This window comes from Schistocerca serialis, chromosome 4 (assembly GCF_023864345.2).
Source record: "Schistocerca serialis cubense isolate TAMUIC-IGC-003099 chromosome 4, iqSchSeri2.2, whole genome shotgun sequence".
Taxonomy (NCBI): Eukaryota; Metazoa; Arthropoda; class Insecta; order Orthoptera; family Acrididae; genus Schistocerca; species Schistocerca serialis.
In genome coordinates this window covers 56,311,394-56,333,070 of record NC_064641.1, presented here as the reverse complement: position 1 = coordinate 56,333,070, position 21,677 = coordinate 56,311,394, and the positions used below count along the sequence as shown (strand labels likewise).

The 21,677-nt window shown below is 38.5% G+C and overlaps 1 protein-coding gene across 3 annotated transcripts in view; it reads left to right on the top strand.

Annotated features, from left to right (window-relative positions):
* The window catches only part of LOC126473596 (phospholipase D1), a 182,442-nt gene that overhangs the window by 45,031 nt on the left and 115,734 nt on the right, over positions 1-21,677 (top strand). For all 3 annotated transcript variants that reach the window (XM_050100744.1, XM_050100743.1, XM_050100745.1), the window contains 2 exons: positions 2,514-2,711; positions 20,843-20,919. In XM_050100744.1, coding sequence (XP_049956701.1) covers positions 2,514-2,711; positions 20,843-20,919 — 275 coding nt within the window. The remainder of the gene's footprint in view (positions 1-2,513; positions 2,712-20,842; positions 20,920-21,677) is intronic.

Genomic DNA, 21,677 nt, shown 5'->3' with positions numbered 1-21,677 from the left:
TTTCACCATAACACCCCATAAGAATGTAAACATAGTGCAGGTTAAATTTTTTCCAATGACGTGTCACTGCAGATGGATGAACTACTACATGAACATTTGGAGAAGCTAGGGATACATTTCATGCATCACGTATGTTGAGCCCCACCAGACAACAGGATTGACACTGGACCATTTATCCTGACTTTTGAGAGGGATCCAATTTCAGGAAATGTCAAAATAATGATTTACCAGTGTGATGTGAAACGGCACTTCCCACTCCCAATTCAGGCATGTGTCTTCCCAGAGTACATATGACTCAATTTTTGGAATACATATGACTCAATTTTCATATGACTCAATTTTTGGAGTACATATGACTCAATTTTTGGAGTACATATGACTCAATTTTTGGAGTACATATGACTCAATTTTTGGAGCACATATGACTCAATTTTTGGAGCACATATGACTCAATTTTTGGAGCACATATGACTCAATTTTTGGAGCACATATGACTCAATTTTTGGAGCACATATGACTCAATTTTTGGAGCACATATGACTCAATTTTTGGAGCACATATGACTCAATTTTTGGAGCACATATGACTCAGTTTGGGTGTGAATCGTGCTACTGTACTCCATATTCACTGGCCCTGATCTTGCTCCGACTGGGCTATGCTTGTCAGATTTAAGGCTCAGTAGCACCTTCGACTTTGAAATTATTGGACCCAGTCCAATATCAAGGAGTAAGACTAGCCACTGGTGCCTTCCGGACTAATTCCATAGTTCCCGTCTTTGAAGCAATCTTCTTCAGTTATGATGGTACCATCTCTGGAGTTCAGTTATGCAATCACCATCCAACAATTTGCTCATCATCCATCTTATCAGATTGGTTTTGCATACAGGGGGCATTCACCCTCTGAAACACACTATCATGTAGAATTGCCATTTGGAAGGTGCCCTCTGCCAGGCTCTCTTCATAACCCCATCAGAACGCACTTCTTATTTTTCCCAATACTCCCACACCCTGGTTAGTATTCAGGCTGCATATTAGGAGCAATCAGTTTCAGGAACCTAAAGTTTGTCTCCCTCATGACCATTCAGCATCTGTTTCTCTCAGTTCTTTAGGAGCATGAGGGTGCTACCTTCATTTACAATGATGACTGTATAAAACCACATATAGGATGGGATATACTTTTACATTTCACACTGATCAGAAATAACATTTGCTGCCAGGAATATACAGTGTTTTTACAGTAGAGCACTACTGTTTGTTAAATAGCTCTTCCTCGACCATTTTTTAATTTTTAGTAATTCAGTGATCAATCTCCAGGCTGTTGATGATGTTACTCTTGGCACTCTGAGGGATCTACTATTCACCATCATCTTTTCTCTGACCTAGGTTGTACTGGCCGCTCAGTTGTCTCTGGGTACCAATTCATGTAGATATTTCAGGGAATAGACTGGCCGACCATTGGCTATAGAACCAATTACTTGCCCAACATTTGCTTCGTTGGTCACAGGTGCAAATTTGTGAGTGCAAACAAGATGTCTCCTGTTTTGGAGATTGAACATCCCCAACCTGGTGGGTCACTGCTTCATCAGATAAATGCTGTGCTGTCAAGGAGATTACTGCTGTAGAGGGCTGCTCCTGCCATTGCTCCCAGGGAGATTCCACCTTACTGTGTCACCTCTGCACTGGTCATACCAGATTAACCCAGAGTTTTACCTTACATAATGAGCCACCCCCATGTGATTGCAGAGCCTTACAGAGAGTAGCTCACATCCTGGTAGAATGTCCCCTCCTACTGGCTCTCAATGCTAAGTATGGTCTTCCATATTTGTTGCCTCCAATATTGAATACTTACAAATAGTTTAATTTAGTTCTTCATTTTCTATGAGAAACTTATTTTTTGTTCTGAGATATAATATTTGAAACTACTTCTAGGGCAGGGTGGTCAAAGGCTGGCTGTCTCCCACTGTGTGCAGAGCCCAGTGGGCCCTCAACTCTACCTCCTCTGCCAGCTGCCTTGATCGTCCGTGTTTACTCTTCTGTCGCACCTTAAAGTTTTAGGGATAATACTCTGATGAAGGCAAGACCTTGAGGATTCCTTAACCTTGATACCAGCTGATAACAAAAGAACAGTTAAACAGATTTTTAATGTTTTCTGAAAGGTAGTGGTCTGTTCCTATCTATACCACTTTTGTTATAATGGTTCAGAGATGGGATGGCTGTGGAAGGGGCACCCTCTGTTATATGGTAAGCCCCGGAGGACACACACCTGGCTCTACCTACCTTTTATTGGTCTCACCTTATTTTACTGTAACTGATCTAGTTGCTGTTCATTATGTTTTGACCTTCTCACTTTTACAATTATGTTTCTTCTGTCTGGAAGACCTTGTTTCTTCCATAACTGTCTTGGCCTTTAATTAGGTTGGAAGGGGTCAAGGAACCGTGTCGTATTGTCTGAAAACTGTAATCCTTCAGCCCTTATTATTATTATTATTATTATTATTATTATTATTATTACAGATGTTCCTTCTTCTGTGGTGACATTTGTGCATCATGGAGGCAACGCTGGCTGTTCGTGAAAGACACCTACCTAGGCTACATACGGCCTAAAGATGGCCGTGTGAAATGTGTGATGCTTTTTGACTCTGGCTTTGAAGTTTCATCTGGTATTTATGCTACGGGACTCAACCATGGAATGCATATATTCAACTTGTCAAGGTTAATTTTGACTATTTAATAAAAATTTGCTTAGTATGTAGATCTACCTACTCAATTACTTGAATGTAATGCATATTTCAGGATGGAGTATAACATTTAAAGAATGGGTGATTAGATTAGATGTACTTTTTGTTCCATAGAGTCAATGTGAGGAGTTCCTAAGGGATGTAGAACTTGTCATAAAACAATAATACGTAATATATATTTACAAAAGAGGTAAGCTAACGTCCCTTCCACAGATCCCGAGTGAAATTGTACTCATGGATGTGGAATAAGTGAAAAATGTTAAACACCTTTTCATTTAAAAAGTAATAGCAAACATGCCACAAAGCATGTAAAGGTACAATAAACTGAGGTGCGTATGGTAATTCTTACACTATTGTAGTCTCACAGAGAAAATAAGTTTTCAGCACTTGTTAAAACTGATCGCTTTACTGCACTGAAGAGGTACAAAAATCATATTTTACGTAAAACATTATTTTATACACTACTGGCCATTAAAATTGCTACACCAAGAAGAAATGCAGATTATAAACAGGTATTCATTGGACAAATATATTATACTAGAATTGACATGTGATTACATTTTCACACAACTTGGGTGCATAGATCCTGAGAAATCAGTACCCAGAACAACTACCTCTGGCCGTAATAACGGCCTTGATATGCCTGGGCATTGAGTCAAACAGAGCTTGGATGGCATGTACAGGTACAGCTGCCCCTGCAGCTTCATCACGATACCACAGTTCATCAAGAGTAGTGACTGGCATACTGTGACGAGCCAGTTGTTCGGCCACCATTGACCAGGCATTTTCAATTGGTAAGAGATCTGGAGAATGTGCTGGCCAGGGCAGTGGTCGAACACTTTCTGTATCCAGAAAGGCCCGTACAGGACTTGAAACTTGCGGTCGTGCCTTATCCTGCTGAAATGTAGGGTTTCACAGGGATCGAATGAAGGGTAGAGCCATGGGTCGTAACACATCTGAAATGTAACGTCCTCTGTTCAAAGTGCCATCAGTGCAAACAAGAGGTGACCGAGATGTGTAACCAATGGCATGCCGTACCATCACGCCGGGTGATACGCCAGTATGACGATGACGAATACACGCTTCCAACGTGCGTTCACCGCGATGTCGCCAAACACGGATGCGACCATCATGATGCTGTAAAGAGAACCTGGATTCATCCGAAAAAATGACATTTTGCCATTCGTACACCCAAGTTCGTCGTTAAGTTCACCATCGCAGGCGCTCCTGTCTTTGATGCAGCATCAAAGGTAACAGCAGCCATGGTCTCCGAGCTGATAGTTCATGCTGCTGCAAACATTGTCGAATTGTTCGTGCAGATGGTTGTTGTCTTGCAAATGTCCCCATCTGTTGGCTCAGGGATCGAGACGTGGCTTCACGATCCGTTACAGCCTTGCGGATAAGATGGCTGTCATCTCGACTGCTAGTGATACAAGGCCGTTGGGATCCAGCATGGCATTTCGTATTACCCTCCTGAACCCACCGATTCCATTTTCTGCTAACAGTCATTGGATCTTGACCAACGTGAGAATCAATGTCGCGATATGATAAACCACAGGCTACAATCCGACCTTTATCAAAGTCAGAAACGTGATGGTACGCATTTCTCCTCCTTACAAGAGGCATCACAACAACGTTTCACCAGGCAACGCCGGTCAACTACTGTTCGTGTATGAGAAGTCGGTTGAAAACTTTCCTGATGTCAGCACGTTGTAGGTGTCGCCACCGGCGCCAACCTTATGTGAATGCTCTGAAAAGCTAATCATTTGCATATGACAGCATCTTCTTCCTGTCAGTTAAATTTTGCATCTGTAGTATGTCATCTTTGTGGTGTAGCAATTTTAATGGCCAGTAGTGTATTATTAATAATATACACATCAGTTAATCCAACTAAGAAGTTCATTCCATGAGAAGAGATATGTATTATTTATGGGAAGTTTGACGTAGGAATTGAATACTATATCTATTGGACTATAATATGAGAATATAATAGAGGGAAACATTCCACGTGGGAAAAATATATCTGAAAACAAAGATTCTGTAACTTAGAAAGCTCAAAATTTGTGTGTGTGTTTGTGTTTGTTACTGTTTCTATCAACGTATCAACGCTTTTGTTTGGTAAGTTACAGAATCTTTGTTTTCGGACTATAAGATAAGGTTTTTCCACAAATTTGATAATGAGGAATTATGAAGTCATCTTACTTTCACAGATTGGACTATTTTTGATGATGTCAACATTTCTACGTTGTGTAATAGCTTAATATAGGGATTGTCTTATATTTATAGATAAAGCTTTGGCAATTGAGGTCACACACAAATTTAATTTGAAGAATTCAGAAGGATAGGATGGATAACAGTGGCACCAGCTTGATTGAGCTTTAGGATGGAACTGAGAAAGGAAGTTGTGAATGGGCAACATATATTGTCAGGCTGCCAACCATTGGAATATATCGTGTACCTTGAATTTTTCATAAATATCTATCATGCTTAAACTTTTAACTTCCCTCCCCATGAAATCTGAAGTTAAATTATTATGATTGAATAATATCTAGTTACTTGAATGGCAACTTTTGGCCAAGCAAAGTCACTTTTCCAATATTTTTACACAGTTATCTCTCAAACTTCCAGGTAGAAATTTTGTTGCTATTTTTAATTCTCAAGTCTATAGAACAAAATGATTAGTAGTTATAGTTCATGATCATACTCTGGCTGACACTCATTGTCGATATCAGCACCTGGAATAAAATCTCTGGGGCTCTGCAGAAGTCTGGCAATCATCGACTCTGAAAATTCTTAAAATAATCAGAGGCACAATTGTACACCAGTGGGAAATCATCTTGGGTGCTATGACGTACTCACTCTGCAGCTTGGAAATCAGTGTCCAAGTTGTGTATCGGTTTTGATAAAGGCCAGAATTTAATCTCTTAAAATAGAGCATAGACCATTGTGGTGCAGGCTCTACTGGTTTCCCAGGATACAAAGTTCCCTATGAGTTATGGCACACCAACCAATGTTCCAAGCCACAGACAAGGGAGAAGTTAAAATAACCAAAGAATTGAACGTACCTTTTCTACTCATGAAATTATATTTTTCCATAAATTATCTTCCTAGCTACATTTCAGGATATATCATCCTCTTGTATGAGATGAAATGTTATCATAGTTTATTAAATAATATTCGGTATTCAAAATGGCAGCTTACAACAGTGCTGCTAATTATAATTCCATTGTGATTCTACTCTCCGCAATTCTCAATCAGAAGCAAGTCCATTGTACACATAATGTTTCACATTATATACACAGAGTCTGTATATTATGAGTCAAAGGTAATATCTCTCTCTCTCTCTCTCTCTCTCTCTCTCTCTCTCTCTCTCTCTCACACACACACACACACACACACACACACACACACACACACACACACACACAGAGTCATAAAGAGTCTTTGAGACATGTAAATCACTTGCTCATTTATGGCCAAAGTAGAGAGGATATAAAATTTAGACTTGCAATGGGAAGGAAAGCGTTTCTGAAGAATAGAAACAGACTCTCGGGTGAATCTGTAGTAAAAGGATTCAAAAACTGCTGCATATCTAATGCTACACTTGATTCAGAATGAGATGTAATATGGAAGGAGTGCCAGAAAAGAAGAAATGGCATTGGGCTTACAAATAAAGATGAAGATGATACCCCATGACGATGATTGATGATGATGATGATGATGATGATGTTTATGGTTATGATTAGGATGATGATGAAGATGATAAAATGTGGTGGTATGAACTGGTTTGTAGTAAGGAAACAAAGGAAGTGAAGAAAAAAGTTAATGTAAACCATTTTAATTCACTTTCTATTTCACTTTTCTCAAGCAGGCTCTTCAAAAAACTACGGGGAGGTGTGAGTTTTTGCCTAAAGATTTGTTTCGGCACTTAAGCATTTATGTGGTTTGCTCCTCTCACTTTAATTTGATATGAAGTTGTAATTCCAAGAACTTAATGCTCTCAGTGTCTTCAGTCTGCTTGTCAACATATTTTACATGTATACTGGGGTCATGTCTTAAAAGTTTTGCACTACAAATAGCGGGTCTTTTCAAAGTTTAATGACAAATAATTGGCTGGTAACCATTTATGAGGTCTGCTCAAAGTATTCTGGAACTTTGATCACTTTTCTACACTTCCCTTTTATTTATTGTGCATGATTTCCTGTGAACTACTCTCCTCCACAAGTGATATGCAGCTCCCAGTGCCATTTCCACTTCGGGAAGCAGTCTTGGTACTCCTCTTACTGGATCACATGAAGCACTGTCTGTAATTTTTCTTTTATCACATCTATTGTTGCAAATCTTCATGCTTCCAGTGAGGTTTTCAGCTTTGGAAATAAAAAAAAAGTGAGCAGGGGCCGGGTCTGGAGAGTATGGAGGATGAGGCAGCCCAGTGATTTCACTTTTTGGGCAATAGTCACACACCAACAGGGATGAATGTGTTGGGTGTGTTATCAGATGTAGGGGCCATTAATTGTCTCATCACATTCTAGACCATTTCCTTCTCACATTTTCTCGAAGGTGTCAATAGTACCACCGTTACGAATTCATTATGAACTAATCCTTCAAAGTCAACAAAAACCGTCAGCATTGCTTTGACACTTGACCTGACCTGATGACCTTTTTTTGGTCTTGGAGAACCTTTCCTGACCAAAAGTGAAGACTAAATCTTGGTCTCAGCATCATAACCATGACCCACATCTCATCACCAATTATAGTTCTCTTAAGGAACATCTCGTTATCATTTGCACAAGCCAAAAGCTCTTCGCAGATTGCTAGGCGAAAGTCTTTCTGGCCTTGACTCGTGGATTCATGAGTCTTGGGACGAATTTGGCAGCAACGTGATGCATTCCAAGATACTGTGACAGGATTTCATGATATGATTCCAACTAAAATGTTACATTCTTCTGCAGTCTCTCAGACAGTCAATCTGAGATTTGGCATGTACAATTTCGTTGATGTTCCTGACATGACCATCATTACTAGACGTTGAAAGGCATCCTGAATGAGGCTTATCTTTATCTTCTGCCCAGCCATTTTTAAACTGTGTGAACCCTTTGTAACTCTGATTATGGCTTAAGCACTCATCACCATAGGCTTCCTGCATCATTTGGTGTGTTCTGTGAAGGTTTTCTTGGGTTTCACACAAAATTTAATGCTGAAGCAATGCTCCTCTGACTCTGCCATCTCAGAATTTGCAAACTGTACAGCACAACACTCTAATCAATACAGCACTGAACAACAATTAATAGACATACAAGAATCAAACTTCCGGCAGTTACACATTAAACATATGCGTGTGCAGGGATGCCAGCCACATTTCACTCCAACACACCATTCGCGCAAAATTATGAATGTTCCAGAATTTTTTGAACAGACCTCATATTAATATCCATAAAAATTTCACTATTTGGTCTTTGTAAAACTAAACTTGATTTTCTCTTTATTTCAATGTTTGTATCATCTGCAAACAAAACAGACTTGGCAGCTGCTAATGTTGCTAATGAAAGGTCATTGATATGCACAAGAAAATTTTTAGGTCCTTGAGGTGGAACCTTGTGGGACACAACATGCTGTTAGTTCTTAGCTGGATGATGCCTGGTTGTTTAAGAAATGCTTTTCCATACACCCTTTGTTTCCATTGGATAAGATTTGAATCATTTTGCAGTCTTTCCAGTTATGCTGTAATATTCTAATTTACTTGAATGATATTATTTGCACAGCCAAATACCTTTGACAGTTCACATAATATATCAGTATCCAGTAATTTATTGTCTAATGAATTAACTACATTCTTGCTATTTGTGTAAATATCTTCCTCAGTACTGCAACCCACTAGAAATCCAAACCATGGCTTTGACAATTTTTATTTGTAGTCAGATGGTTAAGAAGGCACTTATATATCAGTTTTATAGAAAAAGTTCCAGAATGCTGCCAGAAGTGAAATTGGACAGAAATTTGACCATATTTCATTATTTCCTTTCTATACAAAGTCTTAACTTCAACAGATTTCAACCATTTGGGAAAAGTTCCACTGATAAATGACAGCTTGTACAAATAATTTAATAATATATTACTAAAGTAAGAACAGCATGCTTTAAGTATGTTGGTATTTTATCATAACCACTAGAACTTTCTGAAGTGACGGCCGCCTTTCCCCATGGTGTGGGGGTTGGTGCCCCATGGTAGGACGCGCAGACCACTGTTTGACTCTAGGCACAGTCAGTCTTGTGCAGACTCACAAAGTGTCAACTGCTGGGTGTGGTCTTGCTGTATAGCTGCTAGTGCAAGATTCCATGCTGGACTCGGGTGGTAGCCATCGTCCCTTTAATAAGATTCATCCCTGTTAATGAGATTCCTGTAAGGCCTTATCTCAATTAATTCTTTAATAATGCTCTTCCAAAAGCCACTGGTATGGTACAGCATTTTTGTTTCCTCAAATTGGAACATATGTCCTTTACATCCCAGACGTATTCACCTGATGTGTTCCATGCAGTGTTGTGAGATACGGTGCTGTTTTTGTTCAATATACTGGCAGCAGCACCCTGACAAGGGGTGCTATGCCAGGTATTTGCATTTGCAGTTTGTCCTTTACCAGGCTAAGCGTATCTTTAGTTTTTTGTAGTGATTGAAAGAAGGCTTTGACTTTTTTAAAATGATTTTCTCAATTTTGGCTGGGGGGGGGGGGGGGGGGGGGGATATAGGAGATAAAGACAAGTTACAATTTCTCTAACTCTTCTTTGCAAGTAGCTGTAGCACTCATTATCTTCAGTGCGTATCTAATTTGTGTTTTTCCATGTCAAATCAAATGATTTCAGGACATTTTCCTGCTCGACCATCACCAATATTGTATGTGAACATTTGCATATGTCCCCGATGAACATTGGTAAAGTTTAATGTTTGTCGAAGCAATACTGACCAAGATAAAATCACTTGTTTGACTCCATGCACAACTTTGCACAAAGCAACACGAAGATCTGGCGAATTCAGGCTGTTATATCTTGGGCAATATTTTGTTGAAAGAAATGAAATGTGGCCACCTTGTACAACAGTAAGCATTGTCTTAAAAATAATAATGAAAGAAAAAAAGTTAACAGTCATGGTCGGCCAGAAAACTTTAGACACAATCGTCCAAAAAAATTGTTATGTTTGGCTCCTTATATCTCAGGATCTAAAGGTATGGAAAACGTTAAACTTGGCTTGTAGTAACTTAACAACACAAGGTTCTCAAATATAAAGATTCATTGACGTGCCACTTTCCAATACTGAATAAACTAAGTACAAAGTTAAATTTTGTAAAAAGTTCAAAATGTACGAATTTCAACCTGATTTTTCAAAAAAATATGTTCTGTAAAACTCTCCATGTTTTTAACCCCCTAAAAAGTATATTTGATTATCCAGTACTAACTAACAGTGTTAGATAATTTGAATCCAAACTGGACGCAAAAATCGTGGCATTAAAAAAATGTAATCTTTGGATTCTTACATCTCATAGAGTAAATGCATGCTGAACATGAAAGTTAATAACCAATAGCTCGGTAGCACAAGATTGTGGAATACAAAATTTCATTCACCTCTTTTTCGGTAATGTGCAAAGTCATCGAAAAGATGACAATTTTTGTGAGACGTTGAAAATAGTGTATATTTGACACTTCTGTTGTAAATACCATTTTTTATTAAAGCTTTAAAACCAGTCACGTTTGAAATAACATATTTTAAGCCCTCCTCCCATCAGAACAATGGGCAAAATTTCCAACGTGGATTAATGACGTTACATAAATTGAAATATCTGTGTGGTGCAAAAAAGATATCTGTGTGATGCAAAAAGTGGCAATTGACCCTGAATAAAGAAAGAATAAAGAAAAGTGTGAAGTTATTCACATGAGTACTAAAAGAAATCCGCTAAATTTCCATTACGCGATAAGTCACACAAATCTGAAGGCTGCAAATTCAACTAAATACTTAGGGATTACAATTACAAGTAACCTAAATTGGAGCAGTCATATAGATATTGTTATGGGTAGAGCAAATCAAAGACTGTGATTCATTGGCAGAACACTTAGAAGGTGCAACAGATCTACTAAAGAGACTACTTACATCACACTTGCCCACCCTATTGTGGAATTATTGCTGTGCGGTGTCGGTTCTGCATCAGGTGGGACTGATGGATGACATCAAAAAAGTTCAGAGAAGGGCAGCTCGTTTTGTATTATCGCGAAATAATGGAGATAGTGACACAGGCATGATACATTAGTTGGAATGGCAATTATTAAAACAGAGGCATTTTTCGTTGCGACGGGATCTTCTCATAAAATTTCAATCACCAGTTTTCTCCTCCGATTGCGAAAACATTCTGTTGGCACCTGCCTACGTAGGGAGAAATGATTATCATGATAAAATAAGAGAAATCAAGGCTCACATAGAAAAATTTAAATGCTAGTTTCCTCCATGCATCATTCGAGAGTGGAACAGTAGAGACAGCTTGAAGGTGGTTCATTAAACCCTCTGCAAGACACTTGATTGTGAATAACAGCATAACCACATAGAAGTAGATGTAGAAACAAACTAGCCAGAAAAATCATGCTGCAAATAAAGTTTTAACTTGGTTTCTTATATCTTGTTGATTGAACTCATGATAAACATAAAACTTTAGATGCAGTGACTTAGTAACATAACGTTTTGCAATATAAAACATCATTCACATACTGCTTTCTAAGTTTCTACAAAATCAGTTCAAACTTGATTTTCGTAAATATTACAAAAAATAGGTCACATTCAGTTTGCTTGTAGAAAAGCTGTTTTGCAGTATTTATTTCAGACTAATCACAGTTGGAAATAGCACATTTTCAAGCATTCAGAAAATCACATTCAATTTTGCAATTGGTCTAACAAAACCTGAAAATGACAGACAGATCTGAGGGAATATACCATGGCAACAGGCTACATTGCAACAATCTTGTGATTTTTATCAAGTCATATCTCACTATATTGTGTTGGTAAGAAATTGTTGCTGCCAGTTCAAGAACAGGAACCAGCAACCGCATTGCCGTAGGGGTAATGCACAATAGTAGTGCAGTACCAGCCATGTGTGGGTTTCTTCATCCAGATTCCCGAGCCTCTAATTTGGTTTCTTAATTTAACTTCTAAAGCCTTCTGGTGGTACCTGTATGCTTACAAAGCCATTTGTTGATTTCTCAAATGTGTAAAAGTATCTCTCATAGGTAGCAAGCAAAAAGTAATATCAATTTCGATTTTAAACTTTTGAACATTGCAACATTATTGACATATCAATGGAAAAAAGTGAAGCGCTGATAAAATTTATGCGTCCTTGTGGTCTGGCTCTTTCATTTTAATGCCTCAAAAGACTGGATGCTTGTGGGTATCAGTGGAACACCTCATTTCCACTCTCTCTGTTCCTTCATTATATCCATCTGGCTGACGATATCAATTTCCAGAAGATGAACAGCAGAAAGTGGTTCAAAAAATTTCAAAAGTTCAAAATCAAAACTAATATTCTTTTTGCTTGCCATGTATATGAGACACTGCTAAAGATTTGACAATCATAGATAAGGTACTTAGCAAATGGCTCTGTAAACAGCAGGTGCAACTACAAGGCTTTGGGACTTAAATTAAGAACCAAAATTTCAGGCTTGGGGACCTGAATGAAGAAACCCACCTGTGGCTGGTATTGCTCAGCTACCTTATGGCAATGGGCTTGCTGGCTCCTGTTCTTGAACCAGTAGAGACAATGTTGCCATTTACCAACACAAGATAGTGAGATATTACTTTTCAATTTAAAAATAAAAACCGCATGCTCCGAAACACGAAGAACAGGTTGTTGCAATATAGCTTGTTGTCGTGGTGTATTCCCTCAAGTTTGCCGGTCATTTTAGTGTACAATGGAAAATCAAACATGATTTTATGAATGCTTGAAAATGTGCTATTTCCTACTGTAATTAATTTGGAATCAGTTATGGAAAACAGATTTTCTAAGCACAAATTGAATGTGATCTATTCTTGCAATTTTTACGAAAATAAAGTTTGAAATCATTTTGTAGAAGTTAAAGCAGTACATGAATGATATTTTATACTGGAAGACCCTTATGTTACTAAATTGCTGTTGTCCAATGTTTCATGTTTATCATGCCTTGAATCAACGGGACATAAGAAGCCAAAGTGAAAACTTCATTCACTATGTGATTTTTCCAGCTAGTTTGCCTCAATTTGTGTAGTAATTGTTAACCCATGTTGGAAATATTACGCATTGTCTGGAGGGGGGGGAGGGGGGGGGCTTAAAATACATTATTTCAAATTAGACTTGTTTTGAAGCTTTAATGGAAAATGGCATTTGTAACAGAAGTGTCAAATATACACTATTTTCAACTTCTTACAATTATTGTCTTTTTATTTTTACCATTTTGCAGTTTATAGGAAAATACATGTGTTTTACATCCTTGTGCCTCTGAGCTATTGCATATTGAGTTTCATTTTCAGCTAATGCTTACGAGATATAAGAATCTAAAGTTCACATCTTTTTCATGCCATGATTTTCACACCCAAACTCGATTCAAATTACCTAACATTATTAGTTTGCACTGGATAATCAAATATACTTTTTAGGCAGTTAAAAACATGGTCTTTCTAATGAGCCCAGCTTGGAAAATTTTATAGAACATAATTTTCTGCAAAAACACATTGAAAATAGTGCACTTTTTAAATTTTTACAAAATCTTGAATTTTTCTCTTAATTTATTCTATACTGGAAAGTGGTACATAAATGAAACTTTATATTTGAGAACCTTGTGTTGTTAGGCTACTACATGCCAAGTTTAATGTTTGTCATACCTTCAGTTACTGAGGTATAAGAAGACAAACTTTTGAATTTTTGGGGGCAATTTTGTCTCATATTTTCTGTCTGAATATGGTTCGTAAAATTCTTTTCATTTTTATTGTTAAGAAAACACTTACAGCTGGACAAGATGGCCAAGAAAAACAAGAAAATCCAAATTGAAACTTCCTGGCAGATTAAAACTGTGTGCCCGACGGAGACTCGAACTCGGGACCTTTGCCTTTCGCGGGCAAGTGCTCTACCATCTGAGCTACCGAAGCACGACTCACGCCCGGTACTCACAGCTTTACTTCTGCCAGTATCTCGTCTCCTACCTTTCAAACTTTACAGAAGATCTCCTGCTAACCAAAGTTTGGAAGGTAGGAGACGAGATACTGGCAGAAGTAAAGCTGTGAGTACCGGGCGTGAGTCGTGCTTCGGTAGCTCAGATGGTAGAGCACTTGCCCGCGAAAGGCAAAGGTCCCGAGTTCGAGTCTCGGTCGGGCACACAGTTTTAATCTGCCAGGAAGTTTCATATCAGCGCACACTCCACTGCAGAGTGAAAATCTCATTCTGGAAACATCCCCCAGGCTGTGGCTAAGCCATGTCTCCGCAGTATCCTTTCTTTCAGGAGTGCTAGTTCTGCAGGTTAATACCGAAAACTTGTTTAGTGACGTTAACTAATGTGGATAACTACTGAAGAAAATTATGTTCATTTCTTTATACTTTCTTTGTTTAAAATATGTCCTTCCAACACAGTTTTCAGTTTCCTTTTGTTTAATGACCTATGCACCTTGTCATTTTACATTTTACAATAGTTATTAAGCAAAATATTAACACCTGCCGAAACAGATTTACACAATTCCTGTGCTGAATGTTTGTTACAGACATCTACTGCAAAATCATCATTGGCCATGACACTATCATGAATTAATTTACATGCTGTTTACTGTTGGTTTTGAAGCCTGAGAAAGGAGTCACAGTGTTCATCTGACAATAGTTTTCGCATGAAACAAAAAGAATAAATTATTATCAGCAATGGCATTTTCTGTGGATATCACAAGCCACTTCTATCAAGATCTTTATTTAGTTTGTGCTCAGCATCACATGCCAGCTGCTTATCTATTGTTAAAAACTGAGCACAGTTACAACTCTTTAACTTCTTTATTGTGCTGTAACAACAGTATCCAGCAATGAATGTAGGCACTGGTAATTCTGGATCGATAAGTTCCAAATCACATTGACTGACACTTAATTTACAAATATCTGATACTGAAATGTCACAGGGAACATCAAGACATTCGGACTGATCACAGCTTTGTAGAGATCTAATTACAATTTTCTTAGTTTAGTCACCTTGTAACGAAAACTCTAACAAAGTTGGATAATCTCATCTTTTTCTCTGCCTCAAATATTTGCCTCATTGACACATGGTACTGGGATCCAGATAGCCATCGATACAATCCAAACCTGGCTTCCAAGTCATAAGTCTGAAATTTTCCAGGCAGCAAGTATGACATTTTAAGTTCTGACAGACAATACGTCCTCGGTTCTAATAATGCATGTTGTATGCTTGAGTGCAGAGTGTGTTTCCTTACTGAGCTTACCATTTGACTAATTCATAGAGCTCCAGTTGTCTAGCCAATTTAGAAAATTTTCTAGAAATTTATACCTCTCATCATCCTTGTGGCTTATTAGAGGCTTTAGCATTTCCTCTCTAAGTATAAGGCCTTTTGAAAGGGACTTAACATTAACAATTTTCTTCCATGTGCTTATTATTTTAATAAATTCAGCAGTTCCTTAATAATTTTTGATTTTATTTGTAGGCCCCAACTCCAGTAAACTAGCCTTGATGTTGTAATTGAAAATTTGACAAACAAGCTTTACATTTTGTTTTTCTAATGAAGAGGGACACCGAGCTTTCATATTGAAACTATACCCAAATTTCAATAATTTGTTTCAATGTCAAATATGGACCTAATTGCAGAAATTGAAGCTTGCATTCTCACAGATGTGTTTTCAAAGCTGGGGAAGCAAAATCTCAGAAGTTCATCTTTCAAATTCATCCAGTTATGTCTGATGCGTTTATACATGCGTACTGGGTCTCTAACATAAAACAAGGGTCCGGAATGATATGAAGGATGTGGGTAAGCAATACTAAGTTGTGATGGATTTGCAAAATTACTAACAGCTTTTCTATAACTGAGTTATTGTCAGAACAAATACAAATTACCTTTAAACGTAAGTCTTCCAACACAATCAATACTTTTTTTATTACATTGAACAACTGGTTAGCAGTCATTTTATTTACAGGCAAGATGTGGACATCATTATTAAATGATGAAATTACACCTTGCACCATAAACACATGAGCAATTGTTGCAAGAGTAGTGGTATCATGTGCCATACCAACGAAATTTCCTCCTTTTTAGTCCATGGTGGGCTTAATGTGTATTTCATCTAACATGAGTGTCACAAAACAATCATGATGATTCAGGTTTGATACTTTCTCCCTAATGTAAGCTAGAAAGTTTGGACTGTTAGGATCAACATCAATATTTGCACAGATGTTTGTAATAGTATTAGGATGAGGCAGAATAACATTTCCAGTGCTCCGTATGAATCTGTAAGCATGGCTTGAAATAAAAAACAACAAAGAAGCAAAAACTAAAACATGGGGAGAAAACCTATGTCTCTCAGAGGGTGAAAGGCTTAACTGAAAGTGGCTTCTTATGAATTTAACAGCAGGTTTAGTTTTCCCCTCTCATTCTAAGTTATCTAATGACTCAACAAGTGTGTCTTGAAGATGTTTGTCTTCCTTTTTGCACACAAAACTTTCAACAAATAGTGTAATATTGTCTACATCACGGATATTACTTACAGTTTTTGGAACTTTCTTGAAAGTGATTTCACAACCCTTAACATAAATGCTTTCACTGAGTTCCTGATTAATAATTATGTACAAAATGTGACATGGTGTTCTTTCAGTGTTTACATAAAAAACAGCATATATGAATCTTTCACTGCTTTTGACCACTTTTCACTACAAGTAACAGAGTCAAGCATCTTTATCAGTTCTTGAAATGAATTGAAGGAAAACGTCTTACTATATTCTTCTAGAGATTTAATACTGTCCTCTACGGGTGCTCTCTGTGCAGCAGCTGTTTTTCAGAAGGAGATTCTCTGGTTTTGGCATCACTTTGGACATATATGAAGGGCAGTTAGGAAATTTGCTTGGGACTGCATTTTGTCGGAGTTGTGGCTTGCTTAGTGGTGCGGTGAACGTAGACCCAGTTTCCCAGTCTACTGCTTGTATTTCCCACAATATATTGTCTTCCCAGAAGTGCAAATGTCAGACCTAATGAAGTGAAAAATAATATATTGCACACATGTCGCTGAAACTTGTTCTGATACTCAAACTTCAACTGCTATATACTTTCGTCAGTAAGTATGGCTTAAAATGAAAGGTACTCACCACAGAATGCTTGTTGGGAACAAAATTCTCATTGGCTGGAAATTAAAAATGTGAGCCTTCTTCTTCTCATCGTAATTACCGTCACAACCTGGAACACAACACTTATTCACCATGGTGATGATCACTTCTGAACTGCTACAAGCAGTACACACTTCAAAGAGCAGAAAAGCAATTTGTTTTTACAAGGGAATTCAACTTACTAACTCTACAACTCCAAAACAGTTGTTTACATGGCTCCACATAACATTCCTACTGGCTTCTAGGTCGTGCTGCTACCGGTAGGTGGCACTGGCTGTATGCCTGAAGTTGATGACGTCACTTGCCTATTGGCAGAGAGTTTTAAGGCCTTGTGATTAAGGTGATTTTGGCCTAGATAGGTTGACATAAAATGACCCATCTGCACTTTACTGTATCCATTCTTGGCAAAAACACATCTTTAAAGTGTTGCAGCTCAGCTGGGAGGCTGTCTTTGCCACAAATGGCACATGCCCTGTGAAATAGCGTTTTTAGAACAGTGTACCGCTGAGTTGGAGGTAGATAGCTCATTGTGTGTAGGTACAGATCTGTATGTGCAGACTGGGAGAGATTTATTAAAATGGGTTCCAGGGTAAAGATTTGTGTGATTTTGTACTGAAATGAAATGAAATGTCGTGTGACGAGGGCCTCCCGTCGGGTAGACCGTTCGCCTGGTGCAAGTCTTTCGATTTGACGCCACTTCGGCGACTTGCGCATCGATGGGGATGAAATGATGATGATTAGGACAACACAACACCCAGTCCCTGAGCGGAGAAAATCTCCGACCCAGCCGGGAATCGAACCCGGGCCCTTTGGATCGACAGTCTGTCGCGCTGACCACTCAGCTACCGGGGGCGGACCTGGTAGTGGAGGGAAGTTGTGTGGAAGTGGTGTGTGGTAGAAATTATATAGAGAGTAAAGGCATGACTACAGTAAGCAGGTTCAAATGGAGGTACACAGAGATGAAGAGGCTTGCACAACTGGGTAGTTTAACTTGGAGAAGGTGGTGGTGGTGGTGGTGGTGGTGGTGGTGGTGGTGACGGTGACGGTGACGGTGACGGTGACGGTGACGATGAGGATGACTACGATGACAAGTGCATGTTTTGCAGATCTCCACTATTGCACTTCATAGTTGGACATAACTCACTGGACATATTGTATTTACTTCAAAGTGAGTTACATTAAAGTAAAAGCAATTCTGAAGTAAAAATAGCAGTCTTCCACTGCTAAGCTGAGATATTTACTTTCCTCTTGTGCCTGAATCCAAAAAGCAGAATTGCTGGAAAACCATGAGAAATAGTTGTCAGCCAACCACACCTCAGACTTGGTCAGAAGTGTGATATGTCAGGCAAAGCTCCAGCTCAGAGAAGCCTGTTCTATTTCAAGAACACTTTTACATTCATCATTATACATGGCGTGCCATTGTCTTGCTGAAATATGGCATTTAGTAGAGGAACGTTTCTTGAGGCTCTAAAACTTACATGGTGTAGTTACTGTCCTCAGTAACCAATGGTGACACAAAGTCTGGCACACAGCATTTGTCCCATAGGTTGCCAGAGTGTGATTTCAAGGTAACGTTACAACACATTGCGATCATCAGTATAGGACAGGTAGAATCAGGTATCCCCCAATAATACCACATTGTACTGTTGCAGTGGCCTAACGTTGAGCCAATACTGTGAACAAAGCTGTCCTCTGACCATGCATGCAGAATGTTAATTGTGTGTTGTGGTCACATTGTGTGGTCCAGCGCCACCTTGGCACCATACTATGACTTTTCTTTCCACTTGTTCCAGACGTACAGCAGTATCTTAGTAGTATATCCTGCTGATGCTTAACATTCCATTCCACTCCACTTGGACTCTGAAGCAGTTTACTTTAATATTTTGACTTTATTTGACTAGCACTCTACTGATTCATTTCACAATTCACTACCTGACAACGGAAGAGAGAAAGAAAGTTGCTTAGCCTGTGTACACTCCATTTGTTTGGAGCTGTAATTATATGTCTGTCATACATTGTTACAAATATTCCCTGACTTTGACTACTTCCTGATCATTGTTTCTGGGTGTTGCAAGTTTCACAAATTTTCTAAACATTTTTGTGACATGAGGTGGTAGAAGTATTACTTACTACATCAATTTCAACTTTTGTTTTACGTTCAGTGACTACAACACTGCTCATAAAGAGTGCCCTAGAAGTTCCTATCAGGTACAGAACAACAAATTGGTATCATAAGATGGAGACTCATTGGACTGCCCTTTACTGAGCTTCAAGGACAGTTTTCTTGATGTTACCATGTGGAAGCAACAGTGTGAACAACCATCAGAGGTTTGGCCAAAAAGTTCAAATGAACTGGGAATGTCTGTGACTAGAAACATTCTGGGCAGCTGTCATAGGAAACTGTGGAAATCATAAGACACACCATGTCAGCCAGGAATATGGCATCCCAGAGTCCATTGTGTGGCAAACCTTATGCTTTGTACAAAAAAAAAGGGGGGGGGGGAGAGGGTTTATCGCATTCAGATGCTCCTCATCTTGAACCTGAGGACTATGGGGTATGCATGGCCACGACTTCATTGGGGCAGTAAATAATGAACATTTGGTGGCATACATCCTGTTCAGGAATGAGGCTGGCTTTCATTCCTGTGGCCTCGTCAGTCGCCACAACAGTAGAATATACCCTGATGAACAACCGCACATTGCCCTGGAAATGGAATGGAACACTCCAAATTTAAATGTGATGCTGGGCCTCACACAACAGCACATTTATGGACTATTGTTTTTTGCTGAAGCAACAATCACTTTGACATCATACCTGGACATGCTTGACCAATTTCTGCAGCCTCAGGTGTTTGCCAACAACATTCAGAATTTTGTGGTGTTTCAACAGGAATGCGCCCCACAACATTTTGCACTCTCTGTGTGTAATTACGTCAGTGAGATATTCCCTTTATACTGAATTAGACAAGGCTCACCACAGTTATGGGCAGCATGCTCAACTGATATAATGCCCTTGGCCTTCTTTGTGTGGGATCACATCAACAGTCAGATGAACAAAGTGAAGATTGGGGATTTGTGGCACCTGCATGAATGCATTTCGACAATGCAATTACACCAGCGTATGTTCAGGTGCACTGAGGAAAAATGGCAACCCTGTTAGAATATGGAGTGCAGTCATGTCGAGCAACAGTAATGATTTCAAAGAATTGTGGTGTCTTCTTTCATGTTATATTCATGTTCTTTCATATTATTGTAAACATTTCATTTGAATTAAAAAGCTCCATCCCAGAAATGTTTTGGGCTTCTCGGGCATTCTGTATATTCTTTTAATTTGACAGATTGTGTTACACAATGGGATGCCATCTCAGTTTCCAATTGTATACTTATGATTAAAGTGTTTTGCATTATGTTAAAATGCTAGGTGGTTTTCTAAATTTCATTGTCATCAAAACTTTTTTTTTCTCTGGTTTCAGTGCCTCAAGAAATCTGTTGTCACAATCAGTGCTCTCAGAGGTGTGTGTGTGTGTGGTTTTTTTTTTTTTTTTTTTTTTTAAAGAAAGTGACCTAAAGACAACATTCAAATATCAAAAGGGTATTAATTCTACACTAGGGTAATATGTAAAACAGCAACACATCAACTCAAGTTTTCACATGTTATTACTTAGCATCTGTCTCTATACAATTCAGCATAGCTTTCCTTTGCAGCTTCTAGATTCATATCTAATTGTAATTCTCTTAATTTTAGGCAGCTAATTGTGAAGTGCTGGTCTCGAAGAAATCGGAAGGAGTGGCTCTCTTTTCTCAAGGATGTTACAGCCAAAGGTAAATTATTGTAGATCTTAAGATGAAAACTTGTGGAATAGAAATTTCTTATAGAATATACTTTATAGTTACGCTATATTAATTTTAGGAAAATTTGTTTATTGCTAAGTTGGGTGAACAGACGATTATAATGTTAGCAGTTGCTGCCATCTGCTCCACTTGAAAGCAATTGGTATCTGTATTTTTTAAAGGTAAAATGGAACTCATAATTTATTGCCAGACCTGTTGGTATGCTAAGGACTGTTCGCTTCTAGCAGTGTAGTTACAGTCCATAAAACTTACTTTTGTATTTATGCAGCAGAAGGTACGTACTGACTGCAGCTTTGCTTGGTCTTGTTTCTTTCTCTGTACTACTCTATATCACTGATGCCCACTTTATGATAATTAGATCAAATGCTATTTCTTAGTAGCCTATCTACAAAAAATTTTCCTAATTTACTTCTCTTACAATTCACAAGGAAAACATCATAATGCACGATTACTTCTCCATTGAAGGCATCATCCAAAAACAAATTACCAGATGGCCCGGGCACCTGCATGGCACCATTCTGTGCCAACCTATTCACAGTCCATCTAGAGGAATCCTCCCTAGCCGTACAGAATCCCAAATCCCTCTCCCGGTTCTGATTCATTGATAACGTCTTCATTATCTAGACAGAAGGTAAGTACACTCTACCCATATTCCTGCAAAACCTCTACACCTTCTCACCTGATCCCCCTCAACCCAACAAATAATCTTTCTCGATACTAGCTCCACC